Below are 17,883 nucleotides of genomic sequence, written 5' to 3'. Positions count from 1 at the left end.
AGGAAACCTGTGTGAAGACAGCAAAAGACAGTTAGTAATTAGGGGTGCTTCTATGTTAAAAAATAGACTCAACTCAACAAGCATCTTAGCTACTGTCTTTTGCTGTAGAAAAGCATCTAAGGTGTGGTAGATGTAGTCAGTAATTAGGAGTGAGAATGAGACAACAAAAGACACTCAGTAATTATGGGTTGTCTCATTCTACAAAATTGCAGGTGTACCAATGAAATGCATATATATTTTACTACAAGCATCTTAGCTTTTTGGTATCTTTCTTGTGATGTTCGTGTGCTCTTTTGAAGATTTCTCATTAGATTTATGGTACATTTCCTAAATCACCCATCTTTTCAAGTTGTAAGTTGCATGTTGCCAAGGTTCGCTCAAAGTCTCTTGCACATTCAGTATTCAGTACCTCTACCTTTTTTGGCTCTTTTATGCTGCTGGTGGGATCACATCCAGATGTCCTTACATCGTTGAAATATCTTTATTAGCCATATGCTTGTAAATTGTATGATGTTTTCTGCACAACTATGAACTATCTTTGTTATGTTGAATATTTTGCTCTACACTCGTGCTTGTAAATTATGTGACCAATTTCTCAATATATAAGTTACCATTTTTTCCTGCTGGTCACGGCCGACCCAGCCAGCTCTACCCGGTGCACGCTCATGTGTGTCAACTGGTCCGACCATCTCTACGGCGACCTCATAGATATGCCACACCATAGGTGCCGCTGTGTCTCATCGTCGAACTGTGCGAGTCCAACAACTCCACCTATGAGCACATGCCCATGTGCAAGTTCGTGCCTTACTGCCTTGGTCCGCTCATGGCCTTCATAGGCGCTCTCATCTTCAAAGATGGACCGATGCGGTGCTTTGTACCATAGCTGCATGTAGGAGGTACATTATGGCGCCTGATTTCTGAGTAGTCTCAGTGGTTCTAGACAGTACTTCTTATTGGTTATGCTCGTGAGCCATGTATTACATGTTAATCATGAATTTGCAACTGATAGATGATCGATAGATATTGTGAATGTCACTTCACTACCCAAATTTATTTTGAGATGCTTTGACATCTTATGAGACAAGATGACTGAAGAACATTGTATACTTAGGGACCGCTCTGCTCCATCAAAATCAGCTCCGCTTCACCAAATTCATTTTAGAGCAGTTTCATATAGAAGTTGCAACAATTTCAAGAGAATGTTTGGCTCTCATTTAGCTCCAGCTTCACGAATGGAAAATTTGGTGAAAAGGACCTATTTGATTGGATGAGAGGTAAGAAACGAAGGGGTATCCACTTACTGGTGGTAGTGGTGGGTAATTTTCTTCCAACTCCAGCTTCTATAATTTTATGGAGCACCTCCTAGAGAGCTTCACAAAAAACAAAGAGTTGGACCTCAGATTCTAGTTTTTTTGCGAAGCGGTATATCGTGGAGCTACCCCGTTTGGCTTACGTTTTCTAGAGCGGAGCTGAATTTTCTGAAGCAGAGCAGTCCCAAACAGGCTCTTATTGGGAAAAATTCCTATCAGTTTCTGTACATAAGCATGTCGCTTCATGTAATTAGTGAAGAAATCAGCAACGTGACTAATTAGCTTCTTACATCAGGTTGAAATCATGGTTCATATAGTTTGAAGAATTTTGCTTCACAAGTGAGACTTGACAAAAAGTTATCCAATGGACTTGAAAAACAGTTATATTTTTTGACTAAAATTTTCATATACAGTACTTTGTCTTTGTCTGCATTGTGCTATAGATGATATCAATATTTTTAGCCCAACTCATTATTCATGTTGTTCATGTAAACCGTGGACATAAAAAAAATGTTTGCATCATGTATGTGACTTCCATCCTATGAAATTTAATTTGACATTTGTTTAAAGCTGTTATTATATTCTACTACTACTAGATTAGTATGGTTGCATGAAAAACTTTTTTTTTCTTTCTGGTAGAATTTTTTAGTCATTTGAGACAAGGTCATCAAAATCACGATGATAGATATGCAGTAGTGAGGAATATGGATATGTGATTCTTACCAGTGTCAGCACTGTGCATCTAGGTTCATAACCAAGCATGAAGGCCGATCCAAATAAGCGGAGCAGAATACAAATGCGGAAATGCACATTCACGTCCAATGACCATATAGAGACAATATTACTGCATGAAGGTTCGGATTGTTCTTCTATTCTACCTTAATCCCATCATTTTTTGTGTAGACTATTCCATTCTTGTTAGTTATCACAAATGATCCCATCAGGCCTCATGTGCGTAGGCCAAAAAGCACCGACCAATAGTAGATTGTATACACCGATTAGTGATTCAATTTCCCTCGATCATATATGATATCTATTCTGCTTTGATTTTTGCAGGGGTCGAAGCAAACACTTATTGGGAGATACTCAAATTTGATCACTTTGTTGTAGAATCATGGTGCTCATTAAATAATCTCGACTGATTTTGAATCTTTGCCGTCACTTTGTTGTAGAATCATGGTTCTCATTAAATAATCTATTGAATGATTTTGAATCTTTGCCAATAGTTCAACATATTTTTTTATCACAAGGTCTAAAGGTATCATTCAAAATATGCAAATCTGCCTCTTCTAGATGAACTACACTGTAAAAAGGTGGAAAATTGTTGTGTGTTATGTTGATGTGAAGACTACCAAATTGGGAAATTTTCAATCATGGTGAAACTACATTGTAAAAATTTAGTCATATTAGTAATTTCTCCTAACCTTCAAATTGTTGCTTCTTATATTGATCTGCAAACTACCAAAATGGAAAAATTTCAGTCATGCTACGATTCTGAGAATTGATACATGATTGCAGATGTCTAACAAACTCAGAATTTTCAACCTTCAAAAGATGTGTTTTGTACATGCAAGTGTGATGCATGATTGCCGATGCTTGTAGGTTTCGGTTTGTCCAAGAGAAGTGTATGTATACCAATAACGATTTCTTTGTTTTCAAATGACGTCTGTTAGGCACATGACAATTGTGTGTGTATGAATTATTATCATGTTGCCTGACATTGAACTTATAATTCTTTTTCTGAACAATGTGCTAGGATTCGTGTTAAAATGGTCGTTGCTATTTGCTTTCTAGACATCTTGTATGTTTCTTATGGTGATAATATTTTTTTTCTCGGGATCAGATTATGCTCTTGACGGATACATTATGAGTATGTAATCTTTTCTCATAATTAAAGTGCCACACAAACTACTTTGAAGAGGACTTGCTTGCGGAGTGTGAAAAAGTGTAAAGACAAAGGAAGAGTAAGGAGAAAGAAATGCTGCAAGGGTGGAGGTGTTAAATAGATACCACGATTTTCTAAGAAGAAAGAAGTATGAGAGATAATAAGTTTGTCCAGGAATTGAAACCATGTCTTGTCATATTTGACGCACATTTTTACTTAGAACAACTATTTGATCTATATGTCTTTGTGTTGATCTGTGGCAACGCACGAGCGTTTAGCTAGTTTACATAGGTGTCCAATATAGGCACAAGTGCAAAACCTGATTGCCATATCTATAGAGGAACCGAATTTGTTCTTTGAGTGGCCACCGGCAATGATGCAAAAAACAAGCAACCAAAACATGAACTAGTTTATTACACATCACTAAATGATTTCCACTATTGATGTAAAAATCATATGGAATAGTAGTTAATAGAATCTGAATATGGTGCATGCTCTGTCACTGAAGTAATACACACTGGCTACAGTACAACCTTGTTACTTCACCAAGTGAGTAAACGCAAGTATCCACCGCAGTAAGCACGTCTTCCATCATGGCATCTAGCTTAAGCATTTCATCAAATGGCTGTAAGTCATATGAGTGCAACACTAACATGCACCGGACTCTATCTTGAACTCTAGATCATCGATTCGATCAGACAATCGCCTTTGATTATCCTTTCGTGGTACAAATGATAGTCACGTTTGATGATTCAGATGCAAGCTAGGAGTGGTAGAGACCAGAGAACGCTTGCATGTCGGCTATAGAGGGTGTGATCCCACGACGCGGCTGAATATTGTGGTGACGTGCTAGAAATACGGTGTAGTTGACCAAAAAAGATTAGATATAGATATACACAACCTAAAATGTAGAAACGCAAGATATTGCTTTTAAATCACTATTGACGTGAGTAAAAAAATAAACTTTCTAGAAGGATGACAATTTTTTTGTAGATATACATATATATAACCTAAAATGTGTGCAATGTTTTATTTTTAAAATCAGTGACATGAGTAAAAAATATAGGAAAACTAGTTAGAAGGATGACAAAAAAAATGTGAAGTTACATATATAGAATCTGAAATGTGTAAAAATAAAAAATTTAGAAGGATGACAATTTTTTGGTAGATATACATATATATATAACCTAAAATGTATGCAAGGTTTTATTTTTAAAATCAGTGACATGAGTAAAAAATATAGGAAAACTAGCTAGAAGGATGACAAAAAAATGTAAAGTTACATATATAGAATCTAAAATGTATAAAAAAATGTATGCAAGTTTTAAATTTAAAATCAGTATGGACTGAAGTAAAACAAAAAAATTCGCTAGAAGGAGGGCTTGAACCTCCGACCTTGTGGTTAACAGCCACACGCTCTGGCCAACTGAGCTATTCCAGCTGATCGGTTTTTTCAATATTACAAGTCCATTTACACACCTTCACACTTACTACAAGTGAAATTTATTGGCCAGATCAGGGCCTATGTATGTGCAGTCATGCATGCACGCGAGAGCTGAGACCATCGAGAAGCGCCATCAAATCAAACCAACGGTGGTGTCGGGCGATCCATCTTTTCATTTGCACATTTGCGACTCCTCGGTGGATTATAATGGTTTGTGATTGAAGATGCATGAGATGAGAGGTGACTGCCAAGGTGCAACTAAAAACCCCGATTAATCCTTGATTGAGTGAGATGATTTTTTTTTTCAAGTAGGATTTTAGTTCTAATCCATCGAATGGTAAACTGGTATCAGTCTGTGCCGTCCTAGGGAAGATGCCATGATATACACGAGGATCTGAAGTTGCAACCAGCACATTTTAGACTGCTCTTTCCTTCATGTAGTACAATAAATATATTTTGCCTAAATTAACCCTTTACCGTTCATTCAGGCTATAGACCTTATATGATGTTTTTTTTTTGTTTAGAAAACCTCTAATCTAATCATCATCAATCATGACAGTACAACGAACATAAAAAATGACAAAAAAATACATCTAAATTCATAGACCTTATATGATGTGTTTTTATCATAGAGAATATCCAACTGATCTTTGTCAATTTCTAATAACTGGTGTTTACTTTTATTATACAAATAAGAAATATACTACAACATTAAAAACATATTTTTGGAATACAATAAAACACATAATTATTTGCTCAATTTTTATAACATTTAGTAAAATTAACTTTAATTAATCAAAGTTTAAAAGATATTTTTTAACACTGTGTAATTGAAGTCGCTCACATCCATACACTGACATGCACTCATCCTTATGAATGCATGCATACACGCCCTATCCCTATCAGCACCTTCGAGAAACTGACCCGCCACGTCATCTTGGGATTAACGAAGTCACCACACGCGCCTCGTAGTCGAGGGAAACATATCCCCCCACTAAACGGACATCACTAAGAAGTCTGGAATAAATTCAGAAAAAGGGAAGCATCAATGCTAAGTCTAGGAATTGAATCTCGGAGGGCTGGTTCCTCCACAAGGAACATAACATCTGAGCTACTCAATTTATATTTAAAAAGATACATTTATTATGATGTGACCATGAATTGAGATGAATGTACAATAACTTAACTGATTTCGCAATATAATTCTACTAATGAGTAAACATTATATTAACCAAAACAAAAAAATTACAAATGTACGGTTCAATACAAATGTAAAAAACTTAACGTAGTAAATTTTCAGTCTACACAGGTATATGTTTAAAACTAATTGTATATAAGAATAGTATACTTTCGCTGTTTCAAATTAATTGACATTTTAGCTTTGTGTTAAGTCAATATTCTCTCAGAAACCAAGTTTTTATAAGAAATACACACACACACACAATGCATTTATCTAATACTCTCTGTGTGTGTGTGTGTAATTGCAATTCAGAATTATTTGCATCAAAGAAAAGAGGCCTTGCTCTTTTTTCTTTGAGAAACACGATACATATGTAGATGCTCATAATATGCACGCGCTCACCCATACAAATGCACAGACGCACATCTTAAGCATCTATGAGACAATGAGCCAGCAGGTTTTGAGATTGATGAAATCACCACATTCACCTTGTAATCCACATGTATGTCATACCGTTGAAAAGAAAGGCCCCGCTCTTTGATTTCCATCGATAGGAACCATTATGTTACAAACCAGTACTCCGTCAATAAACTAATATAAAAATATTTACAACATTATTTTAATAATCTAAACGCTTTTATATTAGTTTACAAAGGGAGTATAACTAAAAGTAATGATAAGGAAAGGAAAACACCCATTGCTCGCACTTACAAAGGGAGTATAACATAAAAAGTAGCTAAAGCATCACAAAAGAAGATCAACACAAAACAATCAATACAATATACATAACAACATTTGCTCGCATTTATTGTGCTCCTTCTTGCGTGATTTTTAGTTATGTTCCTTCTTTACTTTGCTCTTCAATATCTAAGCATTAGTTTACTTCATCATGTGGATGAAGCGGTACGCCCTAACTATGAAGCACTACCTTTTATAGTGTTACCTAACTAGAGGTAATCCTGGGCACATATTAAAAGATATTAAAAAATTCCACGCACTAAAGATTGATTACTAGTGTATATAAGGCCGAGCTTCCAATATGCGATGGCACTCACTTGTGTAGCACTTCATTCGCATTGTTTGATGGCGATTGTTTCGCCATCTGTTGACCTTCTAGCGCTCCTCACATTTCTCATATGCCTCCTTCGTTGTTGCAACGCCGGATATGATGTCGGGGTCTACAACCCAATAATCTTGATCCTGGGTATCAGTTGCCCCAACCTGGAGGTGCGGCTGACCGACGCCTATGTGTCGTCGCTGCCCCGATGCAGTGCATTCAAGGGGAAGGGATGGTTTTCGTTGTGGAACAACACATTCGACCTAGTTCGGCGGGACTATGTGTCGTGCTTCGAGGAGCAAATGCGCCTTGTCTATGACCCCACCGTTAGAGACTACCGAAACCCGCATGGCATCGAGGCACAAGTGCCAGACTTCGGCTCTGCCCACGGGTTCACCTCAAAAAACCTAGATGCGTAAGTACACACGATGATGATGTACAACTACTCCATCCGTTGGCTTTCTACTACGTACGGATGTGTATATTGATCTTACACTGCACATTGCATATATGGAACTCTTTACAATGCCTGAGGTTTTTGTCTATAGTGTATGTAGAGTTTGTGGATTTGAGGACTGATGTTTACATTGCATTCGTGGTCCAGGAGTCGCAAGGGATTTTGCATGACAAGGGTCCTCGAAAAGCTTGAGTCGCTTGGGTATCGCGACGGAGATACCATTTTTGGAGCTCCCTATGACCCACGGCACGCTCCGCCACTGCCGAGCCAGCCATCTCAAGTGTTCTTGGACTACTTTGCTCGTTTCAAGGATCTAGTGGAGCGCACAAGCAAGAAGAACAAAGACAAACCGGTCATCCTTGTCGCGCATAGCTTTGGTGGTGTGGCCACCCTCAAGTTCATTAACTAGACTCCTATACCATGGAGGAAGAAATTCATCAAGCACCTAGTCCTCATATCGCCTGCACTTCCGGGAGGCTTTATGGAGGCACTCACGAACCTCGCCTCAGGACCGAAACCCCTCGTTGTTCCAACAATTCCGCGCTTGAGTTTGCGGCCAACGTGGAGAACCTTTGCGAGTGCCCTTTTATTCCTCCCATCTTCCCTGGTTTTTGGTCACAAGCCGCTCGTGATCACCAAAAACAAGAACTACTCGGCGTATGACTACAAGGACTTCCTTCCGGCAATCGGTTTGAACACCGAGGTTGTGGAACGAGCGCTTTCGACAAAGCTGAGAGTTGATGCACCGATGGTGCCAACAACATACCTCAACAGCGTGAGCGTGCAAACGCCGAAGCAGGTGGTATACTAGGATGGTAACTTCGACGTGGCTCCCAAGAACGTATATATATGGCGATGGAGACGGGGTTATGAATTTGGTTAGCGTTCTTGCTCTCGTGAATGATTTGCGTAGACAACAACAGGCTGACATACACTTTAAGTTCGTCAAGATTGTTAATGCTACACACTCCGACATAGTTGTTCAGGAGCATTCGCTGAGGATGATCATGGCTGAAATTATAGAAGCAAATCGCTGAATCGTCATCGTATGTTATTTATGTTTTCGTTTGTATTAAGGATTTCTAATCTCACTATGTGATTTGACATTGTTTTTAATTCAAAATCTGGACCACATCGGTCTCTGCACACCGATTGATGTAATTTCATACATTGTAGAATATTATTCTTTGGGAAAGATGTCGATGTGGAATATTATCACCATATCGTAAATTTTTCCTAAAGGTAAGATTCCCCTTCGAGGAGGGCTATTGAAATTGGGCACAGCTGCCCGTTGTAAACTGCATACTCGATGATTATCTATTATTTAGGCAAACTTATAGAAACTTGGTGTATATATTTTTATAAACTTGGACAGACTTATACAAATTCGACTTGGAACAAGTTTTGGTCAGTACAAATTTGGAGCCGCAATTAGTTGAAAACAGAGGGAGTACTGTGTTGTAACTGCAATTTACATTTGCTGGCATTAATTATTTTCCTTCTTTATTGTTATTCATTAATCAGTACTCTTTAATTTACTTCCTCATTTGGATGAAGAGCCAAGTCTTAGCGTTGAAGTAGCACCTCTACCCAGGGGTAATTTTAGGCAAATATTAAAAACTTTCAAACATTAAAGACGATTAATTACCAGTCTATATAAAAGCCGGGCGTCCAATAGATGATGGCACTCACTTGTGTATCGTCTGATGGCGATTGTCTCGCCTTCTGCTGATCTTGCAGCGCTACTCACCTTCCTCATCATCTGCCTCATCCATCGTTGCGGCGCAGGCGGCTATGACGCCGAGTTCTACCACCCGGTAATCCTGATCCCTGGTTTCACTTGCCCCAACCTGGAGGCGCGGCTCACCGACGCCTACGCGCCGTCGCTGCCCCGCTGCGGCGCCTTCAAGGGGAAGGGGTGGTTCCCGCTGTGGAAAAACACGTCGGACCTGGTCCGGCAGGACTATGTGCCATGCTTCGATGAGCAGATGCGCCTTGTCTATGATCCCACCCTCAACGACTACCGGAACCTTCCCGGCGTCGAGACGCGCGTGCCGGACTTCGGCTCAGCCCACGGGTTCACCTCCAAGAACGATTCGTAAGTATACACACATCATGTCAAGTACTTCGTCCATTGGATTTGTACTACGTACTGATCTACACTACAGGTGGTGCATACATACCAGATATGTAAACTGATGATCTTTACCTTGCATTTCGCGGTGTTCAGGAGCCGTACCCCAACTTGTCTGACAAGGGTGCGTGAAGAGCTTGAGTTGCTTGGGTATCGTGACGGCAAGACCCTTTTCGGAGCTCCCTATGACCCACGGCACGCTCCGCCGCTGCCGGGGCAACCATCTAAGGTGTACTCCGACTACTTTGCTCGTGTCAAGGACCTGGTGGAGCGTGCAAGCGGGAAGAATCAAAACAAGCCGGTCATCCTCGTTGCGCACAGCTTTGGTGGCAAGGCCATCCTCGGGTTCGTCAACAGGACTCCGATGCCATGGAGGAAGAAATTCATCAAGCACCTGGTCCTCATATCGCCCACACCTCCAGAAGGCTTCATGGGGGTGCTCACGAACCTCGCCTCGGGACCGTCCTTCCTCGTCCCATCGGTTCCGCCACTGCTTCTGCGGCCGATGTGGAGAACCTTTGCGAGCACACTTTTATCCCTCCCATCTCCTATGGCATTTGGTCACAGGCCAATCGTGATCACCAAACATAGGAACTACTCGGTGTATGACTACAAGGACTTCCTCACGACACTCGGTTTGAACACCCAGATTGTGCAACGAGTGCTTTCGATGAAGTTGAGAATTGACCCACCAATGGTGCCGACGACGTATCTCAACGGTGTCGGCGTCAAAACGCCAGAGCAGGTGGTGTACCGGGACGGTAACTTTGATGTGCCACCCGAGAAGGTATATGGCGATGGAGACGGGACCATGAATTTGTTTAGCGTGCTTGCGTTTGTGAAGGAGCTGAGTAGGCAACAACAAGTTGACATACCCTTCAAGTTCATCGAGATTGCTAATGCTACACACTCCGATATTGTTGTTCAGGAGCATTCGCTCAAGAAGGTCATGGATGTAATTCTAGAAGCAAGTCGCTGAAAAGTCGTCATATGATATTGCGTCTTTTTCAGTATATTATGGACGTTCCAATATGATCATGTAATTGGGCATTGTTTTTAAAAGGGGGTTCATTCCAACCTCTGCATCAACTGATGTATCTTGACATTGTTGTGGAATATGATTTTCTTTTCTGGGAAGATGCTCATGTGGAAAATAATACTCCTGAAGTTAGCTATATTGCTCGTCATAATCAATGAAATACTAGAAGAAATATTGATACACAATAAAATAAAATAAATAAATCGGTGCCACCTGGTACTCAAGGAGAGTCAATTCCGCATTCCGTCGATAATACTGGAAGAGCACAGCATGAATGACCATTTCTCTAGAGGAGCGGTTCGTAGTCACCTTTACAACAGCTGCTGGTCATGTGATACCAGATGCTTGTACTTCTGATCCACGTTCGCCACTCTCGCCGCCTCTGTCAAACCCTTGGTGACCACCATCTTCAGGATGTCGGCACCCTCTTTTATGGCTGAATCAATCTAGGTTCAGAGCAAAAGATGCGCACACACAAAGGATAAGCGTCTGGCTGTCGTGCACGAGTTAAGACAAATTTTTATTTGTTGTCCTTCTACTATGTGGAAGGAACACTTAAGTGGTCCTTCGGATGTCTTCAGGTTGTGGAATACACCTCCAGTCAGTCAGACTGTTTTCAGTTTGACACACAATATCATGATGTCTGTCTAAATTATCCATAGCAAAATCATATAATGAAGTTGTTTTGTCACAGAAATTTATTGTCCTTCTACTATGTGGAAGGAACACTTAAGTGGTCCTTCGGATATCTTCAGGTTGTGGAATACACCTCCAGTCAGTCAGATTGTTTTCAGTTTGACACACAATATCTTGATGTCTGTCTAAATTATCCATAGCAAAATCATATAATTAAGTTGTTTTGTCACAGAAAATTCTCCCTCGCCATACTCTATATAGTAGCAGTACAGTCATAATGGAGCCTAGTTTAATTATGGTTTGCAGGGAGCATTGCAGAAAAATGCAAAAGATTAACTGATACTCTCATAATATAAGAGTGTTTTTGACACTAGTGTAGTGTCAAAAACGCTCTTATATTATCGGATGGAGGGAGTACTAGATTAGAGTCATTAGAACACAGAGCTTGCCTATAAAGCCAAGGGTGTTGGAGTCCCTACTGTTTGGTCACACTTGTCCCAGAAGGTGTTTCTAAATTAATTAATAGGAATAAGCATAACTTAAACTAGAACTCAAGGGTAATAGAAATGGAGATTTTATACCCGTTCACGACCAGTCTTGTTGAACTTCTGAAGCACAAAAGCTTTGGGGTCCATCTGGCCAGGCGGACGTCCAATTCCTACATAAGACGAACTTTAATTTTTGGTACAGAAAAAGAAAAGGAAATCTGAATCCTGCAGTTTTCGAACCTACCAATCCTTAATCGTCCAAATTCTCGGTTCTTGCGAAAATGGTAGATCACACTCTTCAACCTGATAAACTAATGAGGTAAATGTTTCTTGTCAAGATCAAATGAACACCTTATCTACAGAAATCAGATAGATTTGAGAGACTAATGGTCTCTACACACACATAAAAATAATTTAAAGATGGAACATTCTATTCTATGGAACATTTCTCTATTCTATCGCACTGATTAAAGAGCGCTCATGTTCGGAAGTTTTTTTTTCTTAATTAACTGACTAGACATCGTAGACTAGGTAAAACGGCAAGTAAAAACAAGTAGCAGGATCATGTTGACATGAAAAAAAAAACAGGTGCATGCAGGAATACAACAACAAACAAGAAATGTAATTGCTACTTAGCTACAGAACGGAAGATAAGTTCTGCCATCTCTGTTTTATCAAAGTATAAGTACCCATGATGTTTACCAGGTCAACGAGACAGGTGCCCCCTAAGGGCACACAGACAGGATAGATTCGAGTACGAATATAATAATCTTGAAACCTTGAACTGATAATTGCAGTCCTACTGCTTTTCTATTTATGTATTTAAACACAACACAGAACCACAAGATTTTCCCTTTGTAAACCTTTTGACACACGAATAGAACTCTTTCGCAAAGCACATAAATGAAAAGTTTACCCACCCATTGTGACGTCCATATCCTCCTTTAGGTTGTAAACGGAGAACTCCACATGGCAAGTCTGTGTCATCATATGCCTGAAACTCATGCAGCAAAGAACTCAATTAGCCAATTTAAAGTGCACCAAGGAAGATTGGGACATAAACACTTACCACTACGACACGGTGGAGTGGCAGTTTATAATAGGCAGCAAGTGCACCAGCCTGTAATAAGGGAAAGGAGGGGTGTCAGCATCACAAGCATTTACCAAGTTGTCACAGTTCACTGTCAGGCCAGTTACAATAAATTGCCTGCATGGCAAGGAAAAAGTATAAAAAAGTACTGTAGAGATCATAACGCAAAATCTTTCAAAAGAGTTACTTACTGATTCACCGCTGAGATTTATATATGTTTGAGGCTTGGCAAGCAAAACAGGGATACCATCAACCATCCCTGCATCAATAGAAATGAAAGCACCTTCAATTCAATTCAACCCTTTGTACTTGAAAACAGAGCATCAATTACCCGAAAAGTAAAGAGGAATGTTATTTTCTGGGAGCATATGGATGGAGTGAAACCTTCACCAAATAGTGCTTTGAAGTGATTTTTGGTCAGGGGTATGTTCTGAGACTCTGCAAATGCATCTATCATATCAAACCCAACCTGCAAGGTGAAATGACACAAATGAATTATGACAATAAAGCTGAGAGCCACCTGCATTTCAAGCAGAAGATGAGAAGCAGAACTTACGTTGTGTCTTGTGGATTGGTACTCCTACTTCTCACCAGGGTTACCTAGGCCAACAACGAGCCATGGTTGGATTGCCGAGCATGATGGTGATAATGACGAAGAGACATAACGCTTCGAAAGTAACGGAGCAAATCTGACCAGCTTTCCCTGCATTATTTACAGGACCATAGGCGTCTAAACAGCCACAAGTGCAAAACCTGTTGGAAATCTGCAAAGGAAACCAATTTGTTCTTTTGAGTGCCCATTGGTCATGCTGCAACAAACAAGAGGCAAAACCATACATATGTGCGGTTTACTTTGGCACTGAGGTGATGCACACTGGCCGCGCACATCAAATACTATCTTATTATACATCACTAGATGACTTGCAAAATTGATGTAACACCATATGGAAATAAGCAGATAATAGAAACTGAATATGGCGCATACTTTGGCACAGAGGTGATGCCCACTGGCCACAGTAGAGCCTTGCTGTTTCACTAAGCGAGTAAATGCAAGTATCCAATGCAGAGACAGCTTGATCAGTCATGGAGATGGAAGAAAGCACATTTGTAATCGTCTAGCCTAAGCATTTCATCGAACAGCTGTAGGTCACATGACTGCAACACCGACGTGCCCTGGCCTCGTCCTAATGGCCGCGTTGCGAAACTATCCTCAACTCTAGATCATGGATCTGATCAGACCATCGGCTTTGATTAGCCACCACGAAATGCAAGCCGACGATTATAAGTGCAAGCGAGGAGGGGAGCAGAGAACGCTTACAAGCCGGCCGCACAGGGCGCGGTCCCGAAGCCCAGCGGAGGCGGCGGTAGCGACGGCACGGCGAAGCAGCGAACTTCTCTCACGCCGCGCAGCAAGGCCCAGCAGCGGTTCGGAACCGGAGCTGCCTGCTCAGGACGGCAACGCGCTCAAGGCACCAGCACCCGTCGCGTCGCCTTTCTTCTCCGAGAGGGCTCGCCGTTGCTAGACAGTGTGAGAGTAACTCATGGGCTTAGGGCCCATTCTGTGTGGCCAAACTTATGGGCTTAGGGCCCATTTTGTGTGGCCTTTTGGTTAGTAGGAAAAGCAGCAGAAAACTACAAAAAGAGAAACGAGATCTGTATATGGCACACCACATCTTTGGGAGCCACTAGTTGACGAGTTTTCTTCAAGAGCAAGTCAGTGAGCACTGGCATGTTCTCAGCCGCCGTCACATGTCATATTTTTTGAACGGTTTTTTCAGTCTTTTATATTTTTTTGCACACATTTTCTGGTTTTTAGAATGGTTTATTTATTTATTTTTTGCATTTCGGTTTTCATTGGTATTTCTTAGTTTTTTGGCAAAAAACGTGATTTTTTTTTTACGAGAGGCACGGTTTTGCTTTTGTGAGAGGCACGGTTTTGCCTTTGTGAGAGGCATGATCGTGCCTTTCGGAAAGGAAAAAACGTGTTTTTTGTTATTTTTTCGTGAGAGACACGGTTTTGCCTTCGTGAGAGACAAGTTCGTGCCTCTCAAAAAGGGAAAATCGCATTTCTTTTTTTCGCGAGAGGTACAGTTTTGTTTCTGCGAGAGACACGGTTTTGTGTTCACCGTGCCTCTTGGAAAGGAAAAACAATGCGAAAAATGTGCTTTCTGTTATTTTTTTATCGCGAGAGGCATGATTTTTTTTATACATTTTTTTTCATAAAAAAGTTTATCAAAAGCTATCAACATGGGATCTAGTTTCAAAGATCTCGACACGAGAAATCCAATAGTAAAAATGGTTCAAGATTTAAATGCATGGTTTAGGATATAAAACATTTTGTAAAAAAGAATCTACGAAAAAAAGGAAAACTCGGTGGTTACGAGAAGTGACACCTATGCAGTGGCATCATTTGTCGTAACCTGAGAAGATGTAAGTGATTTTAAAAAGGTGTATTCCTCATTTAGTGATTTCCCACATTTTGTTGCAAAAATACCAAACTCAGTGAATGCCGTTCATTCTCAGATCTTGTGATCAAGCACGTTGCTGCCTGTACACGAACGGAAAAAACAATATAGGATCCTGATAAGTGACATGTGTATGGGCTGAAGGAGGACGGGCTGGATGCCCTTTAGGCCATCCATTGCGCCTAGCCAGCTTTTTTGTCATTAATTACTTTAAAATTGCATGGTCAATGGTTTATATTTTCCATGAACCACAAACTAAATTCACCATGGTGAATTACTTAAATTTGTTATGATACATGCATTAAATATTGCTAGGACTTATGCAAAAAATTATTTTCATGGTCAAAATACTAACGTTGCAATTATCTATAAACTAAATTTGCCATGATGAATTATTAAAAATTGACATGATTCATGAATTAAATTTTCTGTGGCTCATTACTAAATAATGTGATGATGAATTAATAAAAATTCCCATGAAAAGTAGTTGAAATATAATGATTGCTTTAAAGCTATAAGAAAAAAACTAGATTAAGCATACCATGACAACTTTAGTGTAAACACTATGGCAATTTCAATGTAAACATAATGGAAACTTTTGGACCAAAAAAGTCATCGAAACATATCAATATGGGATCTAGTTTTGAAGATCCCGTCGAGACGAATTTAATAATAAAAATTAATTTTTAATCGAATTTTTTTATTAAAGAGATAAAAAAAAATAAGTTTGAAAAAAAAAATCAGCTGATGCCATTGTGTTTGAAATGGCAAGATGAATAGTAATGAAGGCATTTGAACCATCTTACTTTGTACCATAAGTATGGCAGTTATCATTTAAGAAAAAAAAAGTTATCCCTTTGTCAAACCCACCCACTCGCACCCACAACCCTCATTTTGCTCGCGCCAACCCAACCTACCTATTGCATCTGACTGTAGCTTCATATGATTTTTTTGCAACAAAGATAATCGAGTGCTAAAAGTGTGTGTCCAACAGGGACATACGCTTTCATGGCAGGAGCGGCATATGCTGACCTTATGGATCTCTTCCATGTTGAATTCCATCTCAAGTGATTGCAATTTGACATCTTACAGGTATCAATTTTGTGGACGTTGGTGTCGGCCAGTGAGATTGGGATATAATAGAAAACGAAAGGTTTGGATGCATCGGAGATGCATACAACCGATGAATATATGAGGTTACTCACCAGAAGCAAAAAAAAGCTGAAAATATAAAGAAGTTGTTTTTGTAAATGTAACATGATAGTGCAAACTTCGTGCATTTGTCATCTATACTACTAATAAAAGATCAAACGCAAACTTCCCTAAGTACACACAGCTATTACCCCCACAAAAACAAACACCAATCACCATCACACAATTAGGCAACAAATAAAAATCTAACAGCTTTCCACCATCCACACAGCACCACCGTGTGCATTTACTAATTAAAGTAAGGCTGGCCGTGCTCCACCTCCTCCTCAAAGGAAAATGAACGCCTGGTCAATTAGGAAACTGTAATCACGAGTGCCTATCTAATCCCACAAAATCAGCACCTCACCTCCCACTCGCCCGCTCGCCCACCGCTTGCCTCGCGTGGCCGTCGCCGTCGCTCGACGCTCGCCTTGCGCCGCCGCCGCAGGAGGCGGCCGAGCAGCCATAGGGGAACGGCAGGCGGGCGGGCACCATGGAGCTCTGCTGGCCCCGCCCCGCTCGGCTGCCCCCGCCCCGCTAAACCCGCTCCGCGCGCCCGCACGACCGCCGCCACTCCACTCGCCCCACGCCGCGCGTGCCCCGCTCGGCTGCCGCTGCTCCGCTCGCCCCGCGCCACGCGCGCCCCGCCCAGCCGACGCCCCCGCCCCACTCGCCCAGCACGGCCCCCGCCCCTTCGCTCGCCCCGCGCCGCGCGCGCCCCGCACGGTCGACGCCCCCGCCCCACTCGCCCCGCGCCGCTCGGCTGCCGCCGCTCCGCTCGCGGCGCGTCACAGAACTCGCTGGGGAACAACCAGGGTGTCGCGGATCCGCCGTCGGAGACGCTGCGGCTGCTGCAGCTGGCGATTGAGGAGGAGGACGACGCCACCAGCAAGCTGGCGCAGCCGATGCAGCCCTCTCGGCAGGAAGATCATCACAATCTCAACCCCGGACTGCAAGTACATGTGGGGAATGTGGCTGGCGGCGTCCAAGCGTCACAACAGTCACTGGGTCATGGAATGCAGGGAGATTGTGGGGGAGAAGTGACTGATGTTGCTAATGCATTGTTCAGCAATCAGGTACCACACCGCGCTTGATGTACCCCTTTTTGATGGTCCAGTGAAACGGTTTTTTATGTGCCATCATCAGTCATGTGGATGAACTTGTGTGTTAGGCTACTAGGACTTTCTTACTGGCTAAACGCGTATTGTTGGTACATGTACACCTTCAAATGTTGGTTTGGCAATTACGAAGAATGTTGAAAATGACGATGAAGTTGAGAAGGCCTCTTCCTTCTCACTTTCAGGAGGAACAACTTCTATCAGTACCGATGCATCTATCAGTACCAGAATGTTTCCCTTCTTTATCCATTGGCATAGCGCGTAGATGTTTTTTTTAGAATTTTGGTTAATATTGCAGCAAAAAGATAATAAAAATTTCATAAACTGCCACATATTGTGTAACTGAGAATCAGATCTGTTCTGGCCCCATCCGCCAGTGCCACGGTAAG

The 17,883-nt window shown here is 41.3% G+C and overlaps 1 protein-coding gene, 1 non-coding gene and 2 pseudogenes across 2 annotated transcripts; 2 read left to right on the top strand and 2 right to left on the bottom strand.

The window, feature by feature from the left end:
* Positions 1-4,562: 4,562 nt before the first annotated feature.
* On the bottom strand, positions 4,563-4,636 carry TRNAN-GUU. Its single transcript has one exon. It is a non-coding gene; the product is annotated as a tRNA-Asn (tRNA).
* Positions 4,637-6,902: 2,266 nt separating this feature from the next.
* Positions 6,903-8,370, top strand: LOC123431226 (annotated as a pseudogene).
* A 652-nt stretch (positions 8,371-9,022) lies between these two features.
* LOC123431225 (lecithin-cholesterol acyltransferase-like 1) lies at positions 9,023-10,576 on the top strand. The gene is made up of 2 exons (XM_045115048.1): positions 9,023-9,431; positions 9,564-10,576. Exons 1-2 carry the CDS (start codon positions 9,040-9,042, stop codon positions 10,444-10,446), a joined length of 1,275 nt encoding a protein of 424 aa, XP_044970983.1. The 5' UTR covers positions 9,023-9,039; the 3' UTR covers positions 10,447-10,576.
* A 45-nt stretch (positions 10,577-10,621) lies between these two features.
* LOC123431227 lies at positions 10,622-14,205 on the bottom strand (annotated as a pseudogene).
* Between the last annotated feature and the right edge of the window lie 3,678 nt (positions 14,206-17,883).

The sequence above is a fragment of the Hordeum vulgare genome, chromosome 2H (assembly GCF_904849725.1).
Source record: "Hordeum vulgare subsp. vulgare chromosome 2H, MorexV3_pseudomolecules_assembly, whole genome shotgun sequence".
In the NCBI taxonomy this organism is placed as follows: Eukaryota; Viridiplantae; Streptophyta; class Magnoliopsida; order Poales; family Poaceae; genus Hordeum; species Hordeum vulgare.
This window is presented reverse-complemented; position numbering and strand designations above follow the sequence as displayed.

Excerpts from the sequence above, each read along its gene's own strand:
- LOC123431225 (XM_045115048.1), top strand. The coding sequence starts at position 9,040 with ATGGCGATTGTCTCGCCTTCTGCTGATCTTGCAGCGCTACTCACCTTC. Across the intron at positions 9,432-9,563 it reads TTCACCTCCAAGAACGATTC|GAGCCGTACCCCAACTTGTC; the intron begins GTAAGTATACAC and ends CGCGGTGTTCAG.